At 26.3% G+C, this 17,357-nt stretch overlaps 4 protein-coding genes across 7 annotated transcripts; 2 read left to right on the top strand and 2 right to left on the bottom strand.

Moving 5' to 3' along the window:
- Positions 1 to 81: 81 nt before the first annotated feature.
- Positions 82 to 6,583, top strand: LOC100882148 (uncharacterized). The gene is made up of 12 exons (XM_076535274.1): positions 82 to 587; positions 665 to 2,089; positions 2,182 to 2,543; positions 2,638 to 2,991; positions 3,075 to 3,345; positions 3,433 to 3,851; positions 3,928 to 4,152; positions 4,235 to 4,710; positions 4,796 to 4,907; positions 4,991 to 5,881; positions 6,246 to 6,341; positions 6,415 to 6,583. The coding sequence occupies exons 1-10, from the start codon at positions 572 to 574 to the stop codon at positions 5,144 to 5,146; spliced, it is 3,816 nt and encodes a 1,271-aa protein (XP_076391389.1). The 5' UTR covers positions 82 to 571; the 3' UTR covers positions 5,147 to 5,881; positions 6,246 to 6,341; positions 6,415 to 6,583.
- UQCR-6.4 (Ubiquinol-cytochrome c reductase 6.4 kDa subunit) lies at positions 6,580 to 7,296 on the bottom strand. The gene is made up of 3 exons (XM_003703730.3): positions 7,144 to 7,296; positions 6,944 to 6,996; positions 6,580 to 6,746 (listed from the first exon to the last, which is right to left on the bottom strand). The coding sequence occupies exons 2-3, from the start codon at positions 6,982 to 6,984 to the stop codon at positions 6,632 to 6,634; spliced, it is 156 nt and encodes a 51-aa protein (XP_003703778.1). The 5' UTR covers positions 6,985 to 6,996; positions 7,144 to 7,296; the 3' UTR covers positions 6,580 to 6,631.
- A 45-nt stretch (positions 7,297 to 7,341) lies between these two features.
- Dcr-2 (Endoribonuclease Dcr-2) lies at positions 7,342 to 15,302 on the top strand. Of its 4 annotated transcripts, none has more exons than XM_012286234.2 (26): positions 7,342 to 7,451; positions 7,844 to 8,004; positions 8,319 to 8,496; positions 8,619 to 8,858; positions 9,039 to 9,330; positions 9,406 to 9,482; positions 9,548 to 9,651; positions 9,759 to 9,897; positions 9,972 to 10,102; positions 10,251 to 10,491; positions 10,583 to 10,819; positions 10,896 to 11,168; positions 11,249 to 11,425; positions 11,490 to 11,694; positions 11,776 to 12,097; positions 12,171 to 12,529; positions 12,614 to 12,762; positions 12,839 to 12,946; positions 13,022 to 13,321; positions 13,404 to 13,619; positions 13,760 to 13,957; positions 14,163 to 14,244; positions 14,330 to 14,550; positions 14,622 to 14,793; positions 14,876 to 14,951; positions 15,014 to 15,302. In XM_012286234.2, exons 2-26 carry the CDS (start codon positions 7,847 to 7,849, stop codon positions 15,168 to 15,170), a joined length of 4,812 nt encoding a protein of 1,603 aa, XP_012141624.1. In that variant the 5' UTR covers positions 7,342 to 7,451; positions 7,844 to 7,846; the 3' UTR covers positions 15,171 to 15,302. The 4 variants fall into 4 exon arrangements, with proteins under 4 accessions (XP_012141624.1, XP_076391381.1, XP_012141627.1 ...); XM_012286237.2 differs by having other exon boundaries at positions 7,352 to 7,554; XM_012286235.2 differs by having other exon boundaries at positions 7,352 to 7,572.
- Mfap1 (Microfibril-associated protein 1) lies at positions 15,014 to 17,205 on the bottom strand. The gene is made up of 4 exons (XM_003703735.3): positions 16,990 to 17,205; positions 16,060 to 16,736; positions 15,822 to 15,991; positions 15,014 to 15,755 (listed from the first exon to the last, which is right to left on the bottom strand). The coding sequence occupies exons 1-4, from the start codon at positions 17,084 to 17,086 to the stop codon at positions 15,320 to 15,322; spliced, it is 1,380 nt and encodes a 459-aa protein (XP_003703783.1). The 5' UTR covers positions 17,087 to 17,205; the 3' UTR covers positions 15,014 to 15,319.
- Between the last annotated feature and the right edge of the window lie 152 nt (positions 17,206 to 17,357).

Below are 17,357 nucleotides of genomic sequence, written 5' to 3'. Positions count from 1 at the left end.
AAATACATAAATAGAAGAAAAAGTTGATGTACAGGAAACATTTATAATACAGATGTTTCATAAGTGATAACATATTATACAAGTGAAACGTATATATGTTTATATCGCCACATAATATTTCTAAATTCCTATATTCCTGGTTTTCCATATCCTTACATTTCTAATTCCCTAGATTCCTACTTCATTTAAATACCTATATACCTAAGTTATAATATTTTAGAATATTCACAAATCCAAATCTAGTAAAAAATAAAAGATCACCGGGTGTGTATGTTCAGTATTAAAAGCATAATGGTCTTTGCACATTGTTTTTGATTATAAAATATATTTGGGCCGACATGCGCACAATGAATGGTTCACACCACGTGTAACCGTGATCAACGTATAACGATAACCTCATTGCTGTAAAGTTGAAATGTTATACATACATTATTTATATTACATAGAAAGTTGTAATTACGACATAAAATATTAAAAAAAAGTTTAGATTAGGATTACAAAGAATGTGAAAGAATATTGTAATGCACATGTATAATTGAATGCATTAAAGTGAAACTCAAAAGTATACAAAATGGTTTTATCAGTAGGTAAGTTAATATATATTGAATAATAATTTAAATATTTATAAATACTTCTGTTACATTTATGTGCATATATTTAATAGAACTATTGAAACGGCTCAATGCAGATGAAGAACCTTTATCTAAACGTTTAAAACTGGCAGAAAATGCGTTTCATGCTATTGAAATACCAATAGTACGCAAAGATGATCTTATTTTACAATGGGTTTGTAAAATATGTGCTGGAGATCAGCAGGCTTGGAGTTTGTTACAAAGCTGTTTGGAATCCAAATGTTTGGATATTAAAATTGATGTAAAAAGATTATTAATTAATACAATTATTGAAACATTGCAAAAAGATACAAAAGATATATGTAATGATCTGTTCAAATGTTGTGAATTATTAGTTTCTAATGATACAATGCAACAATATTTCATTAACAAACCACAAGAATTTGGACTTTTAATAAAGTCTTTATTAGAATGCACTTATAGAATTTTTAAATACAATTTCAATGCAGGAGAACAATTAGTGGATGAAATAAATACAGAATTCATTATTAAAAGTAATGATCTAACATCAAGAGCTTATAATACAGTAGTTATTGTTATAGAAATTATGATTCATATTTTTAAAACTAGTTATGCTATAAAGGATGAGTTAAGAATCATATTTATGCAAGATATTTTATATCCTTTATGTGCTATAATTGATCATAAATGTATAGATAATACTAACAGATTAGGTGCAGTGACATACAAATGCATTCAGCAATTAATTTTTGGGAAGAAGTATATACAAAATAAAGAATTCATAGAAGATGAAAATGCAAAACAATTTGAAGATTTATTATCTATTTTAGCAAAAAATGCAAAGACTGCAGATCTTCAAAGTAATTTGATGACATTTACCTTTTTCTTTCATGCTGCATTAAATAGTTTCAAGTTAGACAATGCCATATTGGATTTTATATTAAGAGAGTTAGTAAACTGTGCTGGGATATACAAAAAAGAAATTTTGAATTCATTTTTGAAAAATTTAGGTGATACAACATTTAATTTTGAAAATAAAATACATAATGTTACATTATTTAATTACTGTCAAAATATAATAGACAATATTTTATCAAGTGAAACTATAAGTAGAATAGATTATGATCTTCTAACACAGTTTTGTTATTTTAATCCTCTCATAATTGAGAAAAATATTAAAGGTATACTGAAAAAGGTATTCACAGAAAAATTAGAGCCAGAATGTACAAAATTAATTACCTCTATAATGGATGTTTGTATACATCTAAGACAGGAGGAAAAAATAGTTTCAGCAATATTGTTAGTTTTAAAAGATTGTTTAAATAAAATACCAAACAAAGAAATTAATATATTTTTTCCTAATGAATTCAAAGAAAAATTTTTGAAAGCAGTAAATAATATTACTAATTTGCAAAATATAAATATATTACGAACATTAATATATCATTTAAAAACTGATTGTATGGAAATGTTACAATCTAATGATACCTGTACAGGTAATAATTGTAATTGATTGTTTAAATTAATGTCGATATTTATATATATTTATTTTCAATTTTTCATTAATATTAAACATTATTTATTATAGGTAAAAATATTGCAATATTACAAGCAACTGTTGAATTACTCTGTATATATTTAGATGGTATATGTGTTTTTGAATATTCAGGAACATTAAATTTTCATACAAAATACATAAATAATCTTAATGAGTTAAAAAGTATTTTATCACTTTTAATAGTTCAAGCACTACGTTTGAATTATAATGAAGAAGTTACTGTAATATTATTAGCTGCTATATTTTCATGGAACGAAATGCAAAGGGCACTCAAATATTATGTGCCAAAAATTGTTCCACAAGACTTTAAATTTCCGATTTCGGAAGATCAGTGGCAACAATTGGTTCAAAGAATCACAAATTTTGGAAAAAATAATAGCAAAGACAGTATGGTATGTTAATAAAAGCTAAACATAAAAACAAATTTTGCTTGTACAATATGCACAACTATTATATTTATATACATATATTCTGTTATAATTACAGAATAAAGTTATTTTACAACAAGCTAAAGTATCCCAAAGTACAGTAAACGCATCTTCAGTGATGTGTAACAATTTAATAGGCGGTTTAGAACATTCTTGGCCATATATATTAAAATTTGACACAGAAATAATACTACTGTTGAATAATGAACAGATATTCAAATTAGCAAATTTATTGTTGATACAAATGTTGCACAATGCAGAGAGTTTTTGCGAATGGATAAAAGTGTTACATAAAGAGAGCATACAAGATAACAAGAGACTAGTACTGTCTATATCAAATTGTGTTTTCATTCAAATTGGACATTTTATAGCAGAAGGAGTAACAAAATCGATAAGTAAATATTTTCATACAGTGAGTGTAAATCTTTTATTTATATATAGATATTGTAAAAACTTATTCTAGTAATTAAGTAATAATAATCCATTATTTTTTAGGAGTTTTTGCTTGAAGCAGAAATGAATGATAATGAACAGATAAAGAATATACTAATATATATGAAGGAGGAGATGTCAAAGGAGAAATGGATGTATATGGATGACAAATCTTTAACAAAACTTAAAATGCATTTAGAAATATTACATCATTTGCCTATATCATTTTTAAATATTAAAGTCAGAACAGCAATGCTTTTGTTTATATTAGCTCTTAAGGTAGAGTGCTGCCACAACACTGAAATAATTTCATCATGCAATATAATACTTACAGGTATTTTTTAGTAAAATAATCTTTATACTATATTCTTATAAAAGCTAACTTAAACTTAATGACATCTGACCAGTTTTTAACTTACAGATCTTCTAGACAAATCTGATATTAATATATTCGAATATGTCAATCCTTCCTTACTCTTAAGTCAATTACCACATAGCAAAATTACCCAAAAAAGTATAGAACTATTTCTTAGAAATTGTTCATCATATGTAGTGCTAAAGAAGCTTATAAAATGTTCTGCTGGTTCTAAAAAAAATATGTCTTTTTTATTAAAATGTATGATTCATGTTAAAACAAAGTTAAACATTGATCAAAAAACAATTATTAAAAAAGCAGAAACAAAAATAACTAAAACTGTAATGAAAACAGTACCATCAAAAATAACAGAAATTGATGACATGAAGATACTAAATTTAATATTAAGAATAAATATTACAAATGAAGACATTGATGAAAAATTGAAAAGTTTAGCACAATCTACACTTAATGATATATTCATGGTAAATATTATAATCTGTTTACCATTATGTATTATAATTTATTGTATCTTTAATATTAAAAATATTTCACTCATAGAATGATGATAAAAACATAGTTACAAATGAGATGTTGCAACATGGATTACAATTAGCATCTATTGTCCTTCATAATCAAAAAATATTTCAAATTACGAATCAGACATTGAGAGAAATATGGTTTACCTCCTTCAAGCATCCATGTATCGATGTAATTTTACCTTTATTAGAATCAAGCGAACCAAAAGAATTTCAGGAATTGCTTGAACAGTTACATAATCAAGTGGTATGTAATTATCATGGCTTCACTTAATTACATTGTTTGTATAGAGTAATATTTAATTATGATTGTAAATATTTTATTACAGATCAAAATTCTTTCAAGTACACAAGAAAGTGATATGGAAAGTATTTGTATTATATGGAATTCTATACTAAAAACAAATATGTCTAACAATAGAAATAAATTACGCTTATTAGCTATCAATAAGTTAATTCAAACAATACAAACTGTAAATATACACGAAAATCTTTGGCCAAATTTATTGAAATTGATTCAGGACATTATTTCCAATAAGTATTTATATCTTCCTGGTTATATTATTGATATGTGCATATTTCTTGGATTGAAATCATTGCAAAAAGCTACCATAATAATTTGTAATGAAACATTGACATTATGTAATGTATTAATTAAAATGAGAACAAGTTTAGTTGTAGATAGATTACCTGCGTTGTTATTACTATACAGACACATATTAAACATTGTTGTACATAAATCCAAAACTATTGTTAATAGATCTGAAGAATATGTATTTAAATGTTTGGCACTGGATATTGAAAAGTAAGTTAACTATTTTTTATTTAATATAGATTATAGTATTTTAATTAATAAAGGAGCTGATATACTTGTTTTATTTTATATATAGGTTCACAAATTCGTTAACGAAACTAAAGAAAGAATTAATTCGTATAGGCCCTTATCTGCTAGCAAATTTGTTGGAGCTATTTTCAGAAGCCTCAATAGCAATTTTTATCAAAGTATTCTATTTAATATAAAAATTTAATGTTAAATATTACAGAATACATTACACATTTAATAAAATTTCCTTTTTTTATTTTAGGTTTCTTTACAAAATTGTATAAATCATTTAATAAGTATATGTGATCATCATGGAATTGCTTTATTAACTCGAACATTACCTGTTTCAATGCAAGAAGTATTTAAGGTACAATTAAGTGTATATAACAAATTTTATAAATTCTCTGGTAAAATTTAAATCATAATTTTATAATAATATTGTCAGTAAAAAATGTACTAATTGTTGAAAGTATTAAAACAGATTTTCTACAATAATATTTTATTTTTATTGTTCAAGATGAATCCATGAACTTAAAAAATATTAATACTTCGTAATTTTGTATTTTACTTTCTAACAGTAAAAATAATGTTTCATTATAATTTGCAAAGAATATTTGTCTTTTTAAATTTATACATTTTAATCTATATGAAACTTCAGTGTATACAGCTTTTAAGAATTTTTAATAAACTGTATATAGTTTCTCCAAATTTGAATTTGAATTTATCTACATTTATATACCTATCACTGGAGTTTAGATATATATGTATTACATAACATATATATGAGTTCAAAGTTTGATGATATATCTACATGATATCTGTTTGTTGATACATGACAGCGGTAAAATAGGCAGGAAGAAAATAATTGATTTAGGATACGCATAATTCAGTATAATATATATATTTTATTAGGATATTCTTTTCTTTCTTTCATTCTTGTAAAAGTACAAAAAGTAATAAATAATATATAGGTGTGTAAATAGACGAGATAAGAGGAAGGGGAAAATATGAGAATATCCCTGAATTAATTTCTACGCAAAAACGCCCTATATAATAAATAAGAGTAGCATGTCTGCCAATAGTAATCAAAGTCTCTGCTTAGTTAGAGAGCACCATCTTTCATGAAAAAAGAGAACTAATTAGAGACATTGATGTAAGTATTTTTCTCATTTTTACTAAGTCTACGATTTTATCGAAATTACAAAATTACATTAACAATGCGATTTCATTTGACAAAAGGACAATTTATTGTTACTTGTATATTAGGCGGTATTACTGGATATTTAATTTGGAATGAACCATTAAAACAATACGCGCAACAAAATTTTAATTATAACTCAAATAAAGTAAGTTTCTTTCATTATAAGACGTGACTAGGTTATAATATAGATAATATAAGTAATAATACCACAAAAATACAAGTTAAGTATATTTTTTCCTTATTTTAATATAATTAAGTATTATATTGAATATTAAAATATTAAAACACTTCAAGTACATTCTTAATGATCTTACAGGAAGCAAACAATGGCCAAGACTAGTCCATTCTTCAAACCTGCTCCGAAGATAATAATAGGTGTGGGTGTATTATTAGCTTGCACTTTAGGTTTCAAGTAAATATGATTTTATAACTTTTAGCCTATAAAATGCAATTAATTTTAAAATGTAATTACTGTGTGTTTGTAGATTGTATGTACAAGAATATGTTGCACTTTATAAGAAAAGAGATGCTGAACTATATGCAAATATTATTTACGAAAAACGCAAAGAAAGCGAACAGAAAGTTGAATTTACATAAAATTAAACAATTTTTATTATATAATTATACTTAATAAATGATGTATTCAATAATTTACATAGTACTAAGGTTTATTAAATAATACATTATATAATATCTTAAAATCTATTCTTGAAATTTTCCTCCATAAAAGGGGATATACGCAGCTATTACTTTCCAATCAGTAAAATAAACTGTAGCCAGGCCAGCCGATCCTCCATAAATCATTGCAGATGGTATCCTAAATTATAAAAAGATTATTTATCATCCACTTTGTAAAATATTTATATAACTTATACGCTACTATAAACGTAATTAAAAACTTCAAAGATATTATATAATAAAAATATTCAGTTGTTAAATGGTTATGAAAATATATTATATATTTGAATAATTTAATAATTAACATTCATGTAAAAAATTGAATTTAATATTTACCATTTTGTAGCTATTTCAAAATGTTTCTTTCCTAGCCGCATCTTGATAAGATTCTGTAAGAATTTAACATTGTAATCAAAATGTCAACTTTATCTACAAATTTAAGTTTTAACGTATAATTAATATTTTAACATTCAATGAATGAACTGCTAAAATGCTTAATATTAAATATATTGAATAAGTATTTTACAATTACGTACTTTCAGCGTTTTTTTTGTGTCACCAATGAAGTCTAAATTGCAAATATAAAGTACTGCAACTGTGCTTTTAATATTGTATGCACAGAATGAGCCCCTACGGGACTCAAGCGCCCTCTTCTTTGGAAGAAAAATAAAAACTAACTAACTGGCGCGCAGTTTCCACAGCTCAATAACCTAGGGAAATTTCTAATCATATATTTGATATGCCTGTACAATTGGTTCTACCTTTATAGTCATAAACAGAATGGATAAAAATATTATAAATAGTGATATTAACATGCTAAAGCTGATATTTTAGAATAAAATATGTAAATAAAAGATCATTAAACATTAATAAAATTAAAGCATCCATAAAATAATTGTTAAATAAATTAGATATTGAGTTGATATGCCCGGAAGAAGCAGACACTCGTAATTTATACAAGAACTGTACTTTCTTATCTGACATTTTTTTATGTAGGAATCATAATCAATATGGGAGTTCCCTGATTTTGAGTAAAATTGTTTCTAACTGTTCATAGTTGTTTGTACATTATCTCTCAAATATAATCAAATATATTCTTGGCAAAATTCTATATGTGCAAAAGTACACAAAATTGAAATATTTATTTTATTTATACATTTTTTAACTGTTTGGTTAATATCAAATACGTTAAATATTTTTATATATTACCTGTGTATCTCTTTTTACCTGCTGAAGATCATGGAGAGCAACACAGATAATTTTATAGCAAGGACATACCAAGTTGATCTATTAGAAGTAGCACTTCGGCAAAATACTATTGTTTATTTACCAACAGGAGCTGGAAAAACATTTATTGCTGTTAAGCTTATAGAAGAACTAAGTGCAGATATTCGAAGGTATTTATTACAATTTACTTCTTGAATTTTTATGATGTATTACATATATGTTAATGCTAATTAATTGTATATTGTTGCATAATCAATGTGTAATTTCAAATGTAGACAAATATCTTCACGATCATTATAATTATAAATTATTGGTATAATTGAAATATCTGAAAGTGTTAGCAGTAAAGTTAAAGACGTCTCTGCTCGTTGAAACATTATGAATTATATATTATAGTGTCTATAGATTTGCATTTACATATTAGATTCAAAAGTCTGATTATGCCATTGAAATTTAATACTGATAAAGAAGCTTCAAATTTCAGACCTTATAATGAAGGAAAGAAACATACCATATTTGTAGTTAATACAGTACCTTTAGTAGTTCAACAAAGTGAATATATTGGAAGATTAACTGGTTTACTTTGTTCACCACTCAGTGGTGATTGTAATGTTGATTTTTGGAAAGACCAAGAATGGAATCAGCAATTAGAAAAATATCAGGTATTGGATGTTAATTTTATTTGATATTATTACTTTAAACGTTATATGTTAGTTATACTTGTATGAATTATTGTATATAATGTATTGAATTAATTTTTTTTATGAATATTATTACATTCTAGGTTTTAGTAATGACGGCTCAAATTTTAGTAGATGCACTTTCTCATGGATATATATATTTAAGAAATATAAATTTAATTATTTTTGATGAATGTCATAGAGCTGTGAATGACCATCCTATGAGACAAATTATGCAATTTTTTGAAAGGTGCTCTAATAATGAGCAACCAAAAGTTTTAGCTTTATCTGCATCTCTGTTAAATTCTAATGTAAAATTAAGCAAAGTGGATTCAATGATTAAGGTATAACTACTAAACATTGTTCATAATGTTCATAATACTATAGATTTAAGTTACATGGTTTTAATGTGTACATTTATTAAATAATATTATATGTTAAATTATATTTTCAATCAAAAAAAAAATTAAACATGAGAATTCATATTTTAACTGAACTTAAATAATAATTGACTTTTATTATAGTCTTTAGAGATAACTTTTCAAGCGAAGGTGGCAACAGTAAATTCATTTGAACAACTTCAAAATTATTATCCAGTTCCACAGCAAGTTATTGTTGAATATGATTTGAATGTCATATCTGATGTTGAAAATCGTGTTAGAGCCATTATTAGTGAAACGTGTGACATTTTGAATAAATTACTGTTGAATACAATGATGAAGAACATTGAATCAGATGAAGTATTTAGACCTAAATCAGTCACCAAAAAATTAATGTCCATAATGGTAGATATTCAAAACCAATTTTCAAATGCAGGTATAACGGTGTTAAAAATATTTGTTAAGATAACTAATTAATTAAATATTTCAATAAATTTAATTTTTAATATAGGTATATATGGTGCAAGTAAATCTGCTTTATTACATTTGATTCAGTTGGAATGTTTAAAAAAAAATGCGGATGAATTGGTATGTTTAAAAAAAAGTAAATTTTGTTTTTTAATGTTATGTCATGTACATCATATTATTTGCAGAATACCATACACGTTTTAGAATACCTTATAACAGAAGTAACTAAATGTAGGAAAGTGTTAGAAGATGAAATGAAAGGCAATACAGAATTGGAGAAAATTTATAAGTAATGTTTATACTTACTAAGAATTTTTAATATTTTAAATGCATAATAGTTATATATAAAATAATGTTTTCAAGTAGTCTTATATTATTAAAGAATTTATGTTATAGATATTCATCAGATCAAACACGAAAACTTTTCAGTCTTTTAAAAGAATTTTATAATAAAAGAAGTGAGGGCCAACAGTTTTGTTGCATTATTTTTGTACAACAACGATTTACGGTAAATGTATTGTATCAGGTGTTAAAGGTAAAATTTAATTTTTATATTTAGAATTTAGGTCAATTTTTTTTCTATAATTATCTGAAAACTTGTTATTTTAGAATTTGGCAGAGCATGATGAAGAATATAAATTTTTAAAACCTGAGTTTATGGTTGGATTTTCAAACAATCCTTACAAAAATTGTATAGAATCCTTATGCATAGCAAAATGCAATAAGGCTGCTTTATTACGGTATGATATAATTTTTTTGCTTATATTATTAAAATCTACTATTGTCTTATTTATATGTTGATACAATCTACCAAAATCTACCAAATAGTATATATATAATAGTTAAATATTAAGTAAGTGATGGAAATAACTTCTTTTCTAAATTTAGGTTTAAAAATGGTTTGTCAAATTGTATTATTGCAACAGACGTTATAGATGAAGGTATAGATATTCCAACATGTACATTAGTTATAAGATTCAATTTACCAATGGATGTGAGGGCCTATATTCAAAGTAAAGGAAGAGCACGATTTGCTTCCAGCCATTATGTATTGTTAGTACCAAAAGGTGACATTGATTATTTAAAACGATATGAGCAATTTCAAATGGTAGAAAAATACTTACAACAGGTATATGTACATTTGATTTTATATTTATTTATATGTGTACATATACTTATATCTACATTTGATTTTAAATTTACTTAAACTTGTTCAATAGCTTTTAGTAAGTGAAAATAATGTTCGTACCAAACCAACAGAAAATGAAATTAAAAATGTTCTATATAAATATAATATAGAACCATACGCTGTTACTGATGAAAATGGAATAACATATACTGTAACAGAACAGTCAGCAATTGCTCTAATAAATAGATACTGTGTTTCTTTATTAAAGTCTAAATTTGTTTATTTAGTACCATGTTGGATATTATATACTAAAGATGATATGTATAAGGTATAAGACACTATTTAAAAATTATATATTTTTCAATATGCACGATCATATTTTTATATTACATAATTTATTCCAGGTTTCTGTTAAATTACCTAGTATATCTGTATTAAAGACTGTTATTTTTGGTGATTTTATGCCTTCCATTAATACTGCAAAAAGATCTGCAGCAATGAAAATGTGTATAGAATTACATAAAGTTGGTGGATTATCCGATAAATTATTACCAAATGTAATGAACGTCTTAAACCAAGATGTTAATTTTTTATTTCCAAATTGGATAAATGAAGGAAAATCAAAAGATAATGCAATAATTGGAACGTATAAAAAGAAACGACATTATCCGTTACAAGTAAATTTGAATATAAATTCACTACATCGAATTACATTATATTGATTTACATGTATTAATGATTTTAAATTTGTTTGTAGTTTCCATCGGCTCTCTATAGTGCATTTCCTCTTCCTGAAAAGCAATTGTACTTGCATCTTTTTGATGTTAAGCCTAAGTATCCTGTACCACACGATGACAATCGACATTTAGTATTTTACAATTTACTGCATAATTCTGCCGGTTTTGGAATACTTTCTGCAAAGCCAATGCCAAAGGTAGTAGTTCAAATTTCTTTCATATTTTTATAAATTCTGTTTTATGAATCATACTTTCTTACAGATACCATCATTTCCAATTTTCATGTCTGCTAATGAATTGAACGTCAGTGTTAAAGTAAATAATACAACATTGGTTTTATCAGAAGAAGAAATTGAGTATATAAAAATCTTCCACACTTTAATATTTAGTCAAATTGTACAAGTTATAAAGTCTTTCATGTTATTTGATAATTCTAACCGTGATAATTGTTTCTTGGTGGTACCGGGTAAGTGTTACATTTCATTTCATTACATTACAAACCATAATACATTTGCATAAACTTTTAATGCACATAATAATGTTTCAGTCGATGAAAACGAGAAAATTAATTGGGAAGTTATAAAAGAACATAATTCTGTAGAACGAATCCCACCATCAATTCCTTTTCGTTTTAAGAACAGTGATTATGAATTAGCATTAGTTATACCTACATATAGACCATCTCCAGATGTATATATAGTTACACAAATTTGTGAGGATCTTACTCCAAACTCATGTTTTCCAACTGATAATTTCTTTTCGTATGCCCATTATTATAAAGAGAAACATGGTTTAATAATAAATGATTTGAAACAACCAATGTTAGAAGTGAAAGCAATATCCAGAAAAATTAATTATATAAAACCTAGGTAATACGCAAGTTTGTATAAACAATCTAAATAAAACTGAATTTGTAATTGTATTTATTTTCTTTATTTACAGACGCATGCAGAATAATTCAAAAAAACGTAAAATAGCAGATGTATATAAAGATTTTAAAGAGCATCTGGTTCCTGAATTATGCATTAGAATTACCTTCCCAGCTTTATATTGGCTCAAAACAACATTGTTACCATCTATTTTGCATAGAGTTTCACAGCTCTTAATTGCAGAAGATTTACGATCTACCATTGCTCTAGAAACTAATTTGGGATTATCGTCACAGGCTAATGAATGGCCTCCATTAGTAATAATTGATGAGGAAAAAGAAGAACTATTTGATCAGTCATTAGATATTTCTGTCAGTGAAAATCTTGATATTTCACAAGCAGAATCAGTTTTAAGTGGCCCAGAAATAGATGGTACGTATTTTATCTTTTAAATCGCCAATTTTATTTACAAATACTAACTTACCAATATAATGGCAATTATATTTTCTTAAAAAGTATTGAACATAGAGACAAATCAGTATCCATGGTCAAAAGATCAAGAACCACCAGATTTATATAGAAACATTGAAGAAGTTCAATTAATCCAAATTGAACATTACTGTCAATTTATACAAGGAACATATGACCTAAATAATGATATAACGGTAATACTTCATGATCACAGTTCTAAAACAGCAATTTATTAAATATTTTGATAACATATAAATAATATTTTTATAGAAAAATAGTAAAACTATATTTGTGAATAGACCATCAGTATCAGCACCTGATTTAAACATCTTATCATTAAAAGATACAAAAGGACCTGACCCCGTTCAAGTGATGTATGTAAGTATATTATTATTTTTTTGAGCTGTAGCTATAATATAAAACGTTATATTATAAAAATATAAATTTTTATAGGCATTAACAAGTAAAATGGGATTAGATGCATTTGATTTGGAACGTTTAGAAACTTTGGGAGATTCTTATTTAAAATTTATTGTATCCTTATATTTGTATACAATATTTCCAAATTATAATGAAGGCTCATTAACAGTTTTAAAAGGGAAAATGATTGGAAATCGTAATCTTTATTATTGCGGTATTAAGAAAAATATTCCAGGACGTATGAAAGTTGATGATTTCATAGCATCAAGCAACTTCATTGCTCCAGCTTACACCGTATTTAGACAGCTTCAAAAGCAGTTATTAGAAAAAAAGGTACATGGTATTCTAATAATTATATAATTATAATATTATTACTAAAATTATTAGGGTAAATTAAGTTAAATTTTGCGTGAAGGTATCACCAAATGTTTTATATGAAATTCAAATACCTAAACACGAACAATTTAATGGGTCTATAAGTGAAGAAACTGGAATTAAAATACAAGAAAAAGTATTAAATTGGGAAACAGCAGAATCACAAACCGGTATGGAACATTATCTTGGAATTCAAACTGTTCCAGATAAAACAGTAGCAGATTGCGTGGAAGCATTAATAGGTGTATACCTTGAAGTAAGTTTGAAATTTCAAATATAATTTCTGTTACATATCATATTCATGCAATTCTTTTTATATTTATTTTAAAATATAATTTTATAATAATATGGTTAGCGAGTATAATTTGTATATAGTTGTAATTTTTATTTTAATAGAATTTGGGAATTAAGAATGCTATTACCTTACTGAAATGGTTTCAAATTTTACCAAATGAAACTGATGCTCATAGATTATTACATGATATTTCGGAGAATATTGTTGTGGATGAAAATATAAACCGTTTCATGCCTTGGGCTTCTGACATAGAAACAAAACTTGGATATAGATTTGAAAATCGAGCGCTTTTACTACAGGTATTTTAATTATTTTTTTTTATATTATTCATGTTAAGAAAAAAAATTAGATTCCTTGCTTTATCTATAAATAAATCTCCAAAAAAAAAACAATGTTAATTCTATAAATAAGAAATAGAAGCTAATAATGTTTTAAACATTATGAATAGAATATAATGCACTGTTTGAGTACTATTAAATGAAAGAAAAGAACAAATTATTTTAGGCTTTTACACATCCTTCATATACAGCAAATAATGTAACTGAATGCTATCAAAGACTAGAATTTCTTGGTGATGCTATACTTGGTAAGAGAATATTTGAAAATTTATATTAATATATTTAATGCAGTAAAACAACAATAAATAATATTGTTTTTATGCATTATTTTAGATTTCTTAATTACATGTTACATCTATGAAAATTGTGGGAACCTAACTCCTGGTGCTTTAACAGATTTAAGATCCGCTCTTGTAAATAATATTACGTTTGCATGTTTAAGTGTACGATACGGTTTACACACTGCGTTATTAGCTTATGCGCCGAATTTAAATGACGTAATACATCGTTTCGTAAAATTTCAAGAAGAAAGAGATCATATCGTAAATGATGAGGTATTTTACACTATTTTATTTTAATAAACTCTATATAGAGGTAATACTCGTATACATTATATATTAAACAGCTTTTGTGGATCTTATTGGAAGAGGATGAATGTAACATGGCTGAACATGTAGATGTTCCTAAGGTATTAGGAGATTTATATGAATCTGTAATAGGTGCAATATATTTGGACAGCGGCAAAAATCTTAGAAAAACTTGGGAAATAATATATTCGTTCATGCATAAAGAAATTGGTATATACCGATAAAATAATTGTAAATTAGACAATAGTTTACTGGAAATCGATATTCATTGTAATACGTAATTTTTGTTTAGATGAATTTAGTAAGAACATTCCAAAACAACCAGTTCGTGTATTGTATGAAACTCAAGGAGCTCAACCACAATTTTTGTAAGTAGATTTCATTTCAAAGAATTTTTGGAATTCTACATTAACTGATATATATTTTTCAGACCTGCGGCTCAGATTGAAAGCACGAATAGCGTTATGGTACCTTTAAGAGTAACTATCGCGGGAAAAGTAAAACTTTTTCACGGATTTGGTGTTAATAAAAAGCAAGCTAAGTGTGCTGCTGCAAAACAAGCTTTAAAAAGTTTGTTGTGCACATAAAACATGGAAATAACATAAGAAATATAATGAAATTTAAAATTATTTTATACAAAAGATTTTTATGTACTAATGTTATGTATACAACTATTATGTATTAATTATTTTTTAAATATATTATCTAATTAATCTAAATATTTCATAAAATACAACTAATTTTCATTTTTTCGTTTTTTCAAAGATGGCCGATCAAATATTTGTTTCATTCCAGCTGCTTGATTGTTATGGAATTTTAAATTTTGAGCGGTCTCTGAAATCCAAGGTGAATCAAACTGAGTAGTGTCTTGATCCACCAAATGAGTATATTTGGTTCTACCGCTACGGCCGAAGTTTTTCACTTGCATAACTTTCGGTAAAATCGTTTTATCGAAATGATCCTCCAACGTTGCACCAGAGAAATCTCGTTTGAATATATTATCTTCTTTATCCAAATAAAAGGCACCACGATGATAATATTTCTGTAAAAACTTGTATTTCCCTTTGGCCGCTTTATTCGTAATTACTTTCGGATTTAATCGTGCTTCTTGTCTGCGCTCTTCTTCCGTCATGTTACGTATCCTTTCAACTTCAAGTCGTTCTTTTTCAAGCCTAAAAACAATTGTTTAATAAAAGAAACAGCAGATACACATATAAACAGATTTTTATAATACTTACTGCTCTCTTTCTTCGCGATCACGTTTAATTCTTTTTAATTCACGTAACTTCCAAGCTTCATATTCAACTTCGTCGTTTTCATCATCTGTACAAACATCTTCAAGTTTTCCTTCAGTTTCATTTGTGTTTTTACCAACTTGTGCTTCTTTTCTTATTGCTTCTTCTACCATCTGTCCAATGAACAGAGTTAATAAAATATAAAAAAAAATAATTCATTTATATACAAAATTAAACTTACCCGCAATGTTTGCCGTTTCCGTTCTTCAGCCATTTTTTTGGCTTCAATTTCTGCTTGTTTTTGTTTCATGGCTTCTTTTTCTTTTTCCATTACTGTAATTCTATCTTTTTTACGAACAAATACTGGCTTTAATCTTGGTCCAGTCTCCTCCTCTGAATCTGTATATTCTTCATATTCTGAACTTTCTTCTGAACTATCACCTGATCTTTCATCTTCTTCTCCATGAATTAATTCTTCTTCATTTTCTTTCTTTGATAGGACTCGTTGTTTTAAGGCTTCCCTTCTTCTTTCAATTTCCGAATCTGACAATTCTTCATCTTCTGATGAATCTGAACTTTCAAGTTTAATTCTTTCTCTAGTTCGCTCTGGCTCAATTTCGATCAATTCTGGTTCATGAATATGCCTGTGTCTTTCTGCACGAATTTCTATATTGGATTCTTTTTGTTTTTCTAATCGTGTTAATCTTCTTATGCGTGGATCATCTTCATCTCGAATCTTAACCTGTGATTGTATTGGAGCATCTACAGAAGCTTCGTTATCTTCATAATTTTTATGTACACGTCTTTCTAAAAAATCTTCATCTTCAGATTCTTCTTCTGAGCTGGCTACTGGTGCATAATCAGGCCGTTTTCCAGAGACATAACGGTGAACTTTTACTTTTTTCATTGAAAGTTCCCCTATAATGTAAAAGTTCTGTTATCAGATATACATTATATTAACAAAGAATTCACTATCTAATTTCAAAGATCATTTTCATGTACACATTATATTTGTGTTTTTCAAGAATTTCGTAGCTATGCATTAAAAAGAAATGTAAATAAAAGTTAGTTTTCTTTAAAAAGAATTAATTCGTATTAATAAATTACTACTAAATATTAGCAAATATTTTATAATGAGTAAAGATTGAAAATAGAATATTTGATTACTAACCTTTATCATTTTTTACGGGTACTGCACCTGCTGTACTTTGAATTCCCATGGGTGCAGGTGCCAAAGAATTATTTGTAACAAAATAATCCATCATCATTTTGATAGTTCACAAGATAGTTTGTAGGAATGCAATAAAACAATAAAATTTTACGTATTTCAGTTGTAATTATTAGTATTCATTTTATACGTGGAATATGTACTTGACAGATATATAATAACCATGAGTGTTTATATGTATCATAGCGACATCGCATGGAAAATCGTACTTACTATACAACAAATCTTTGATCGAACCAGAACTCGTCGGATAATGAATACCTGTAGAACGAGAATTATATTTGGTGTTAAATCTATAAGAAAGTAGTTCA

Source organism: Megachile rotundata, chromosome 9 (genome assembly GCF_050947335.1).
Source record: "Megachile rotundata isolate GNS110a chromosome 9, iyMegRotu1, whole genome shotgun sequence".
Classification (NCBI taxonomy): Eukaryota; Metazoa; Arthropoda; class Insecta; order Hymenoptera; family Megachilidae; genus Megachile; species Megachile rotundata.
The sequence above is the reverse complement of the archived record's forward strand: the minus strand, read 5'-3'. Positions and strand labels throughout refer to the sequence as shown.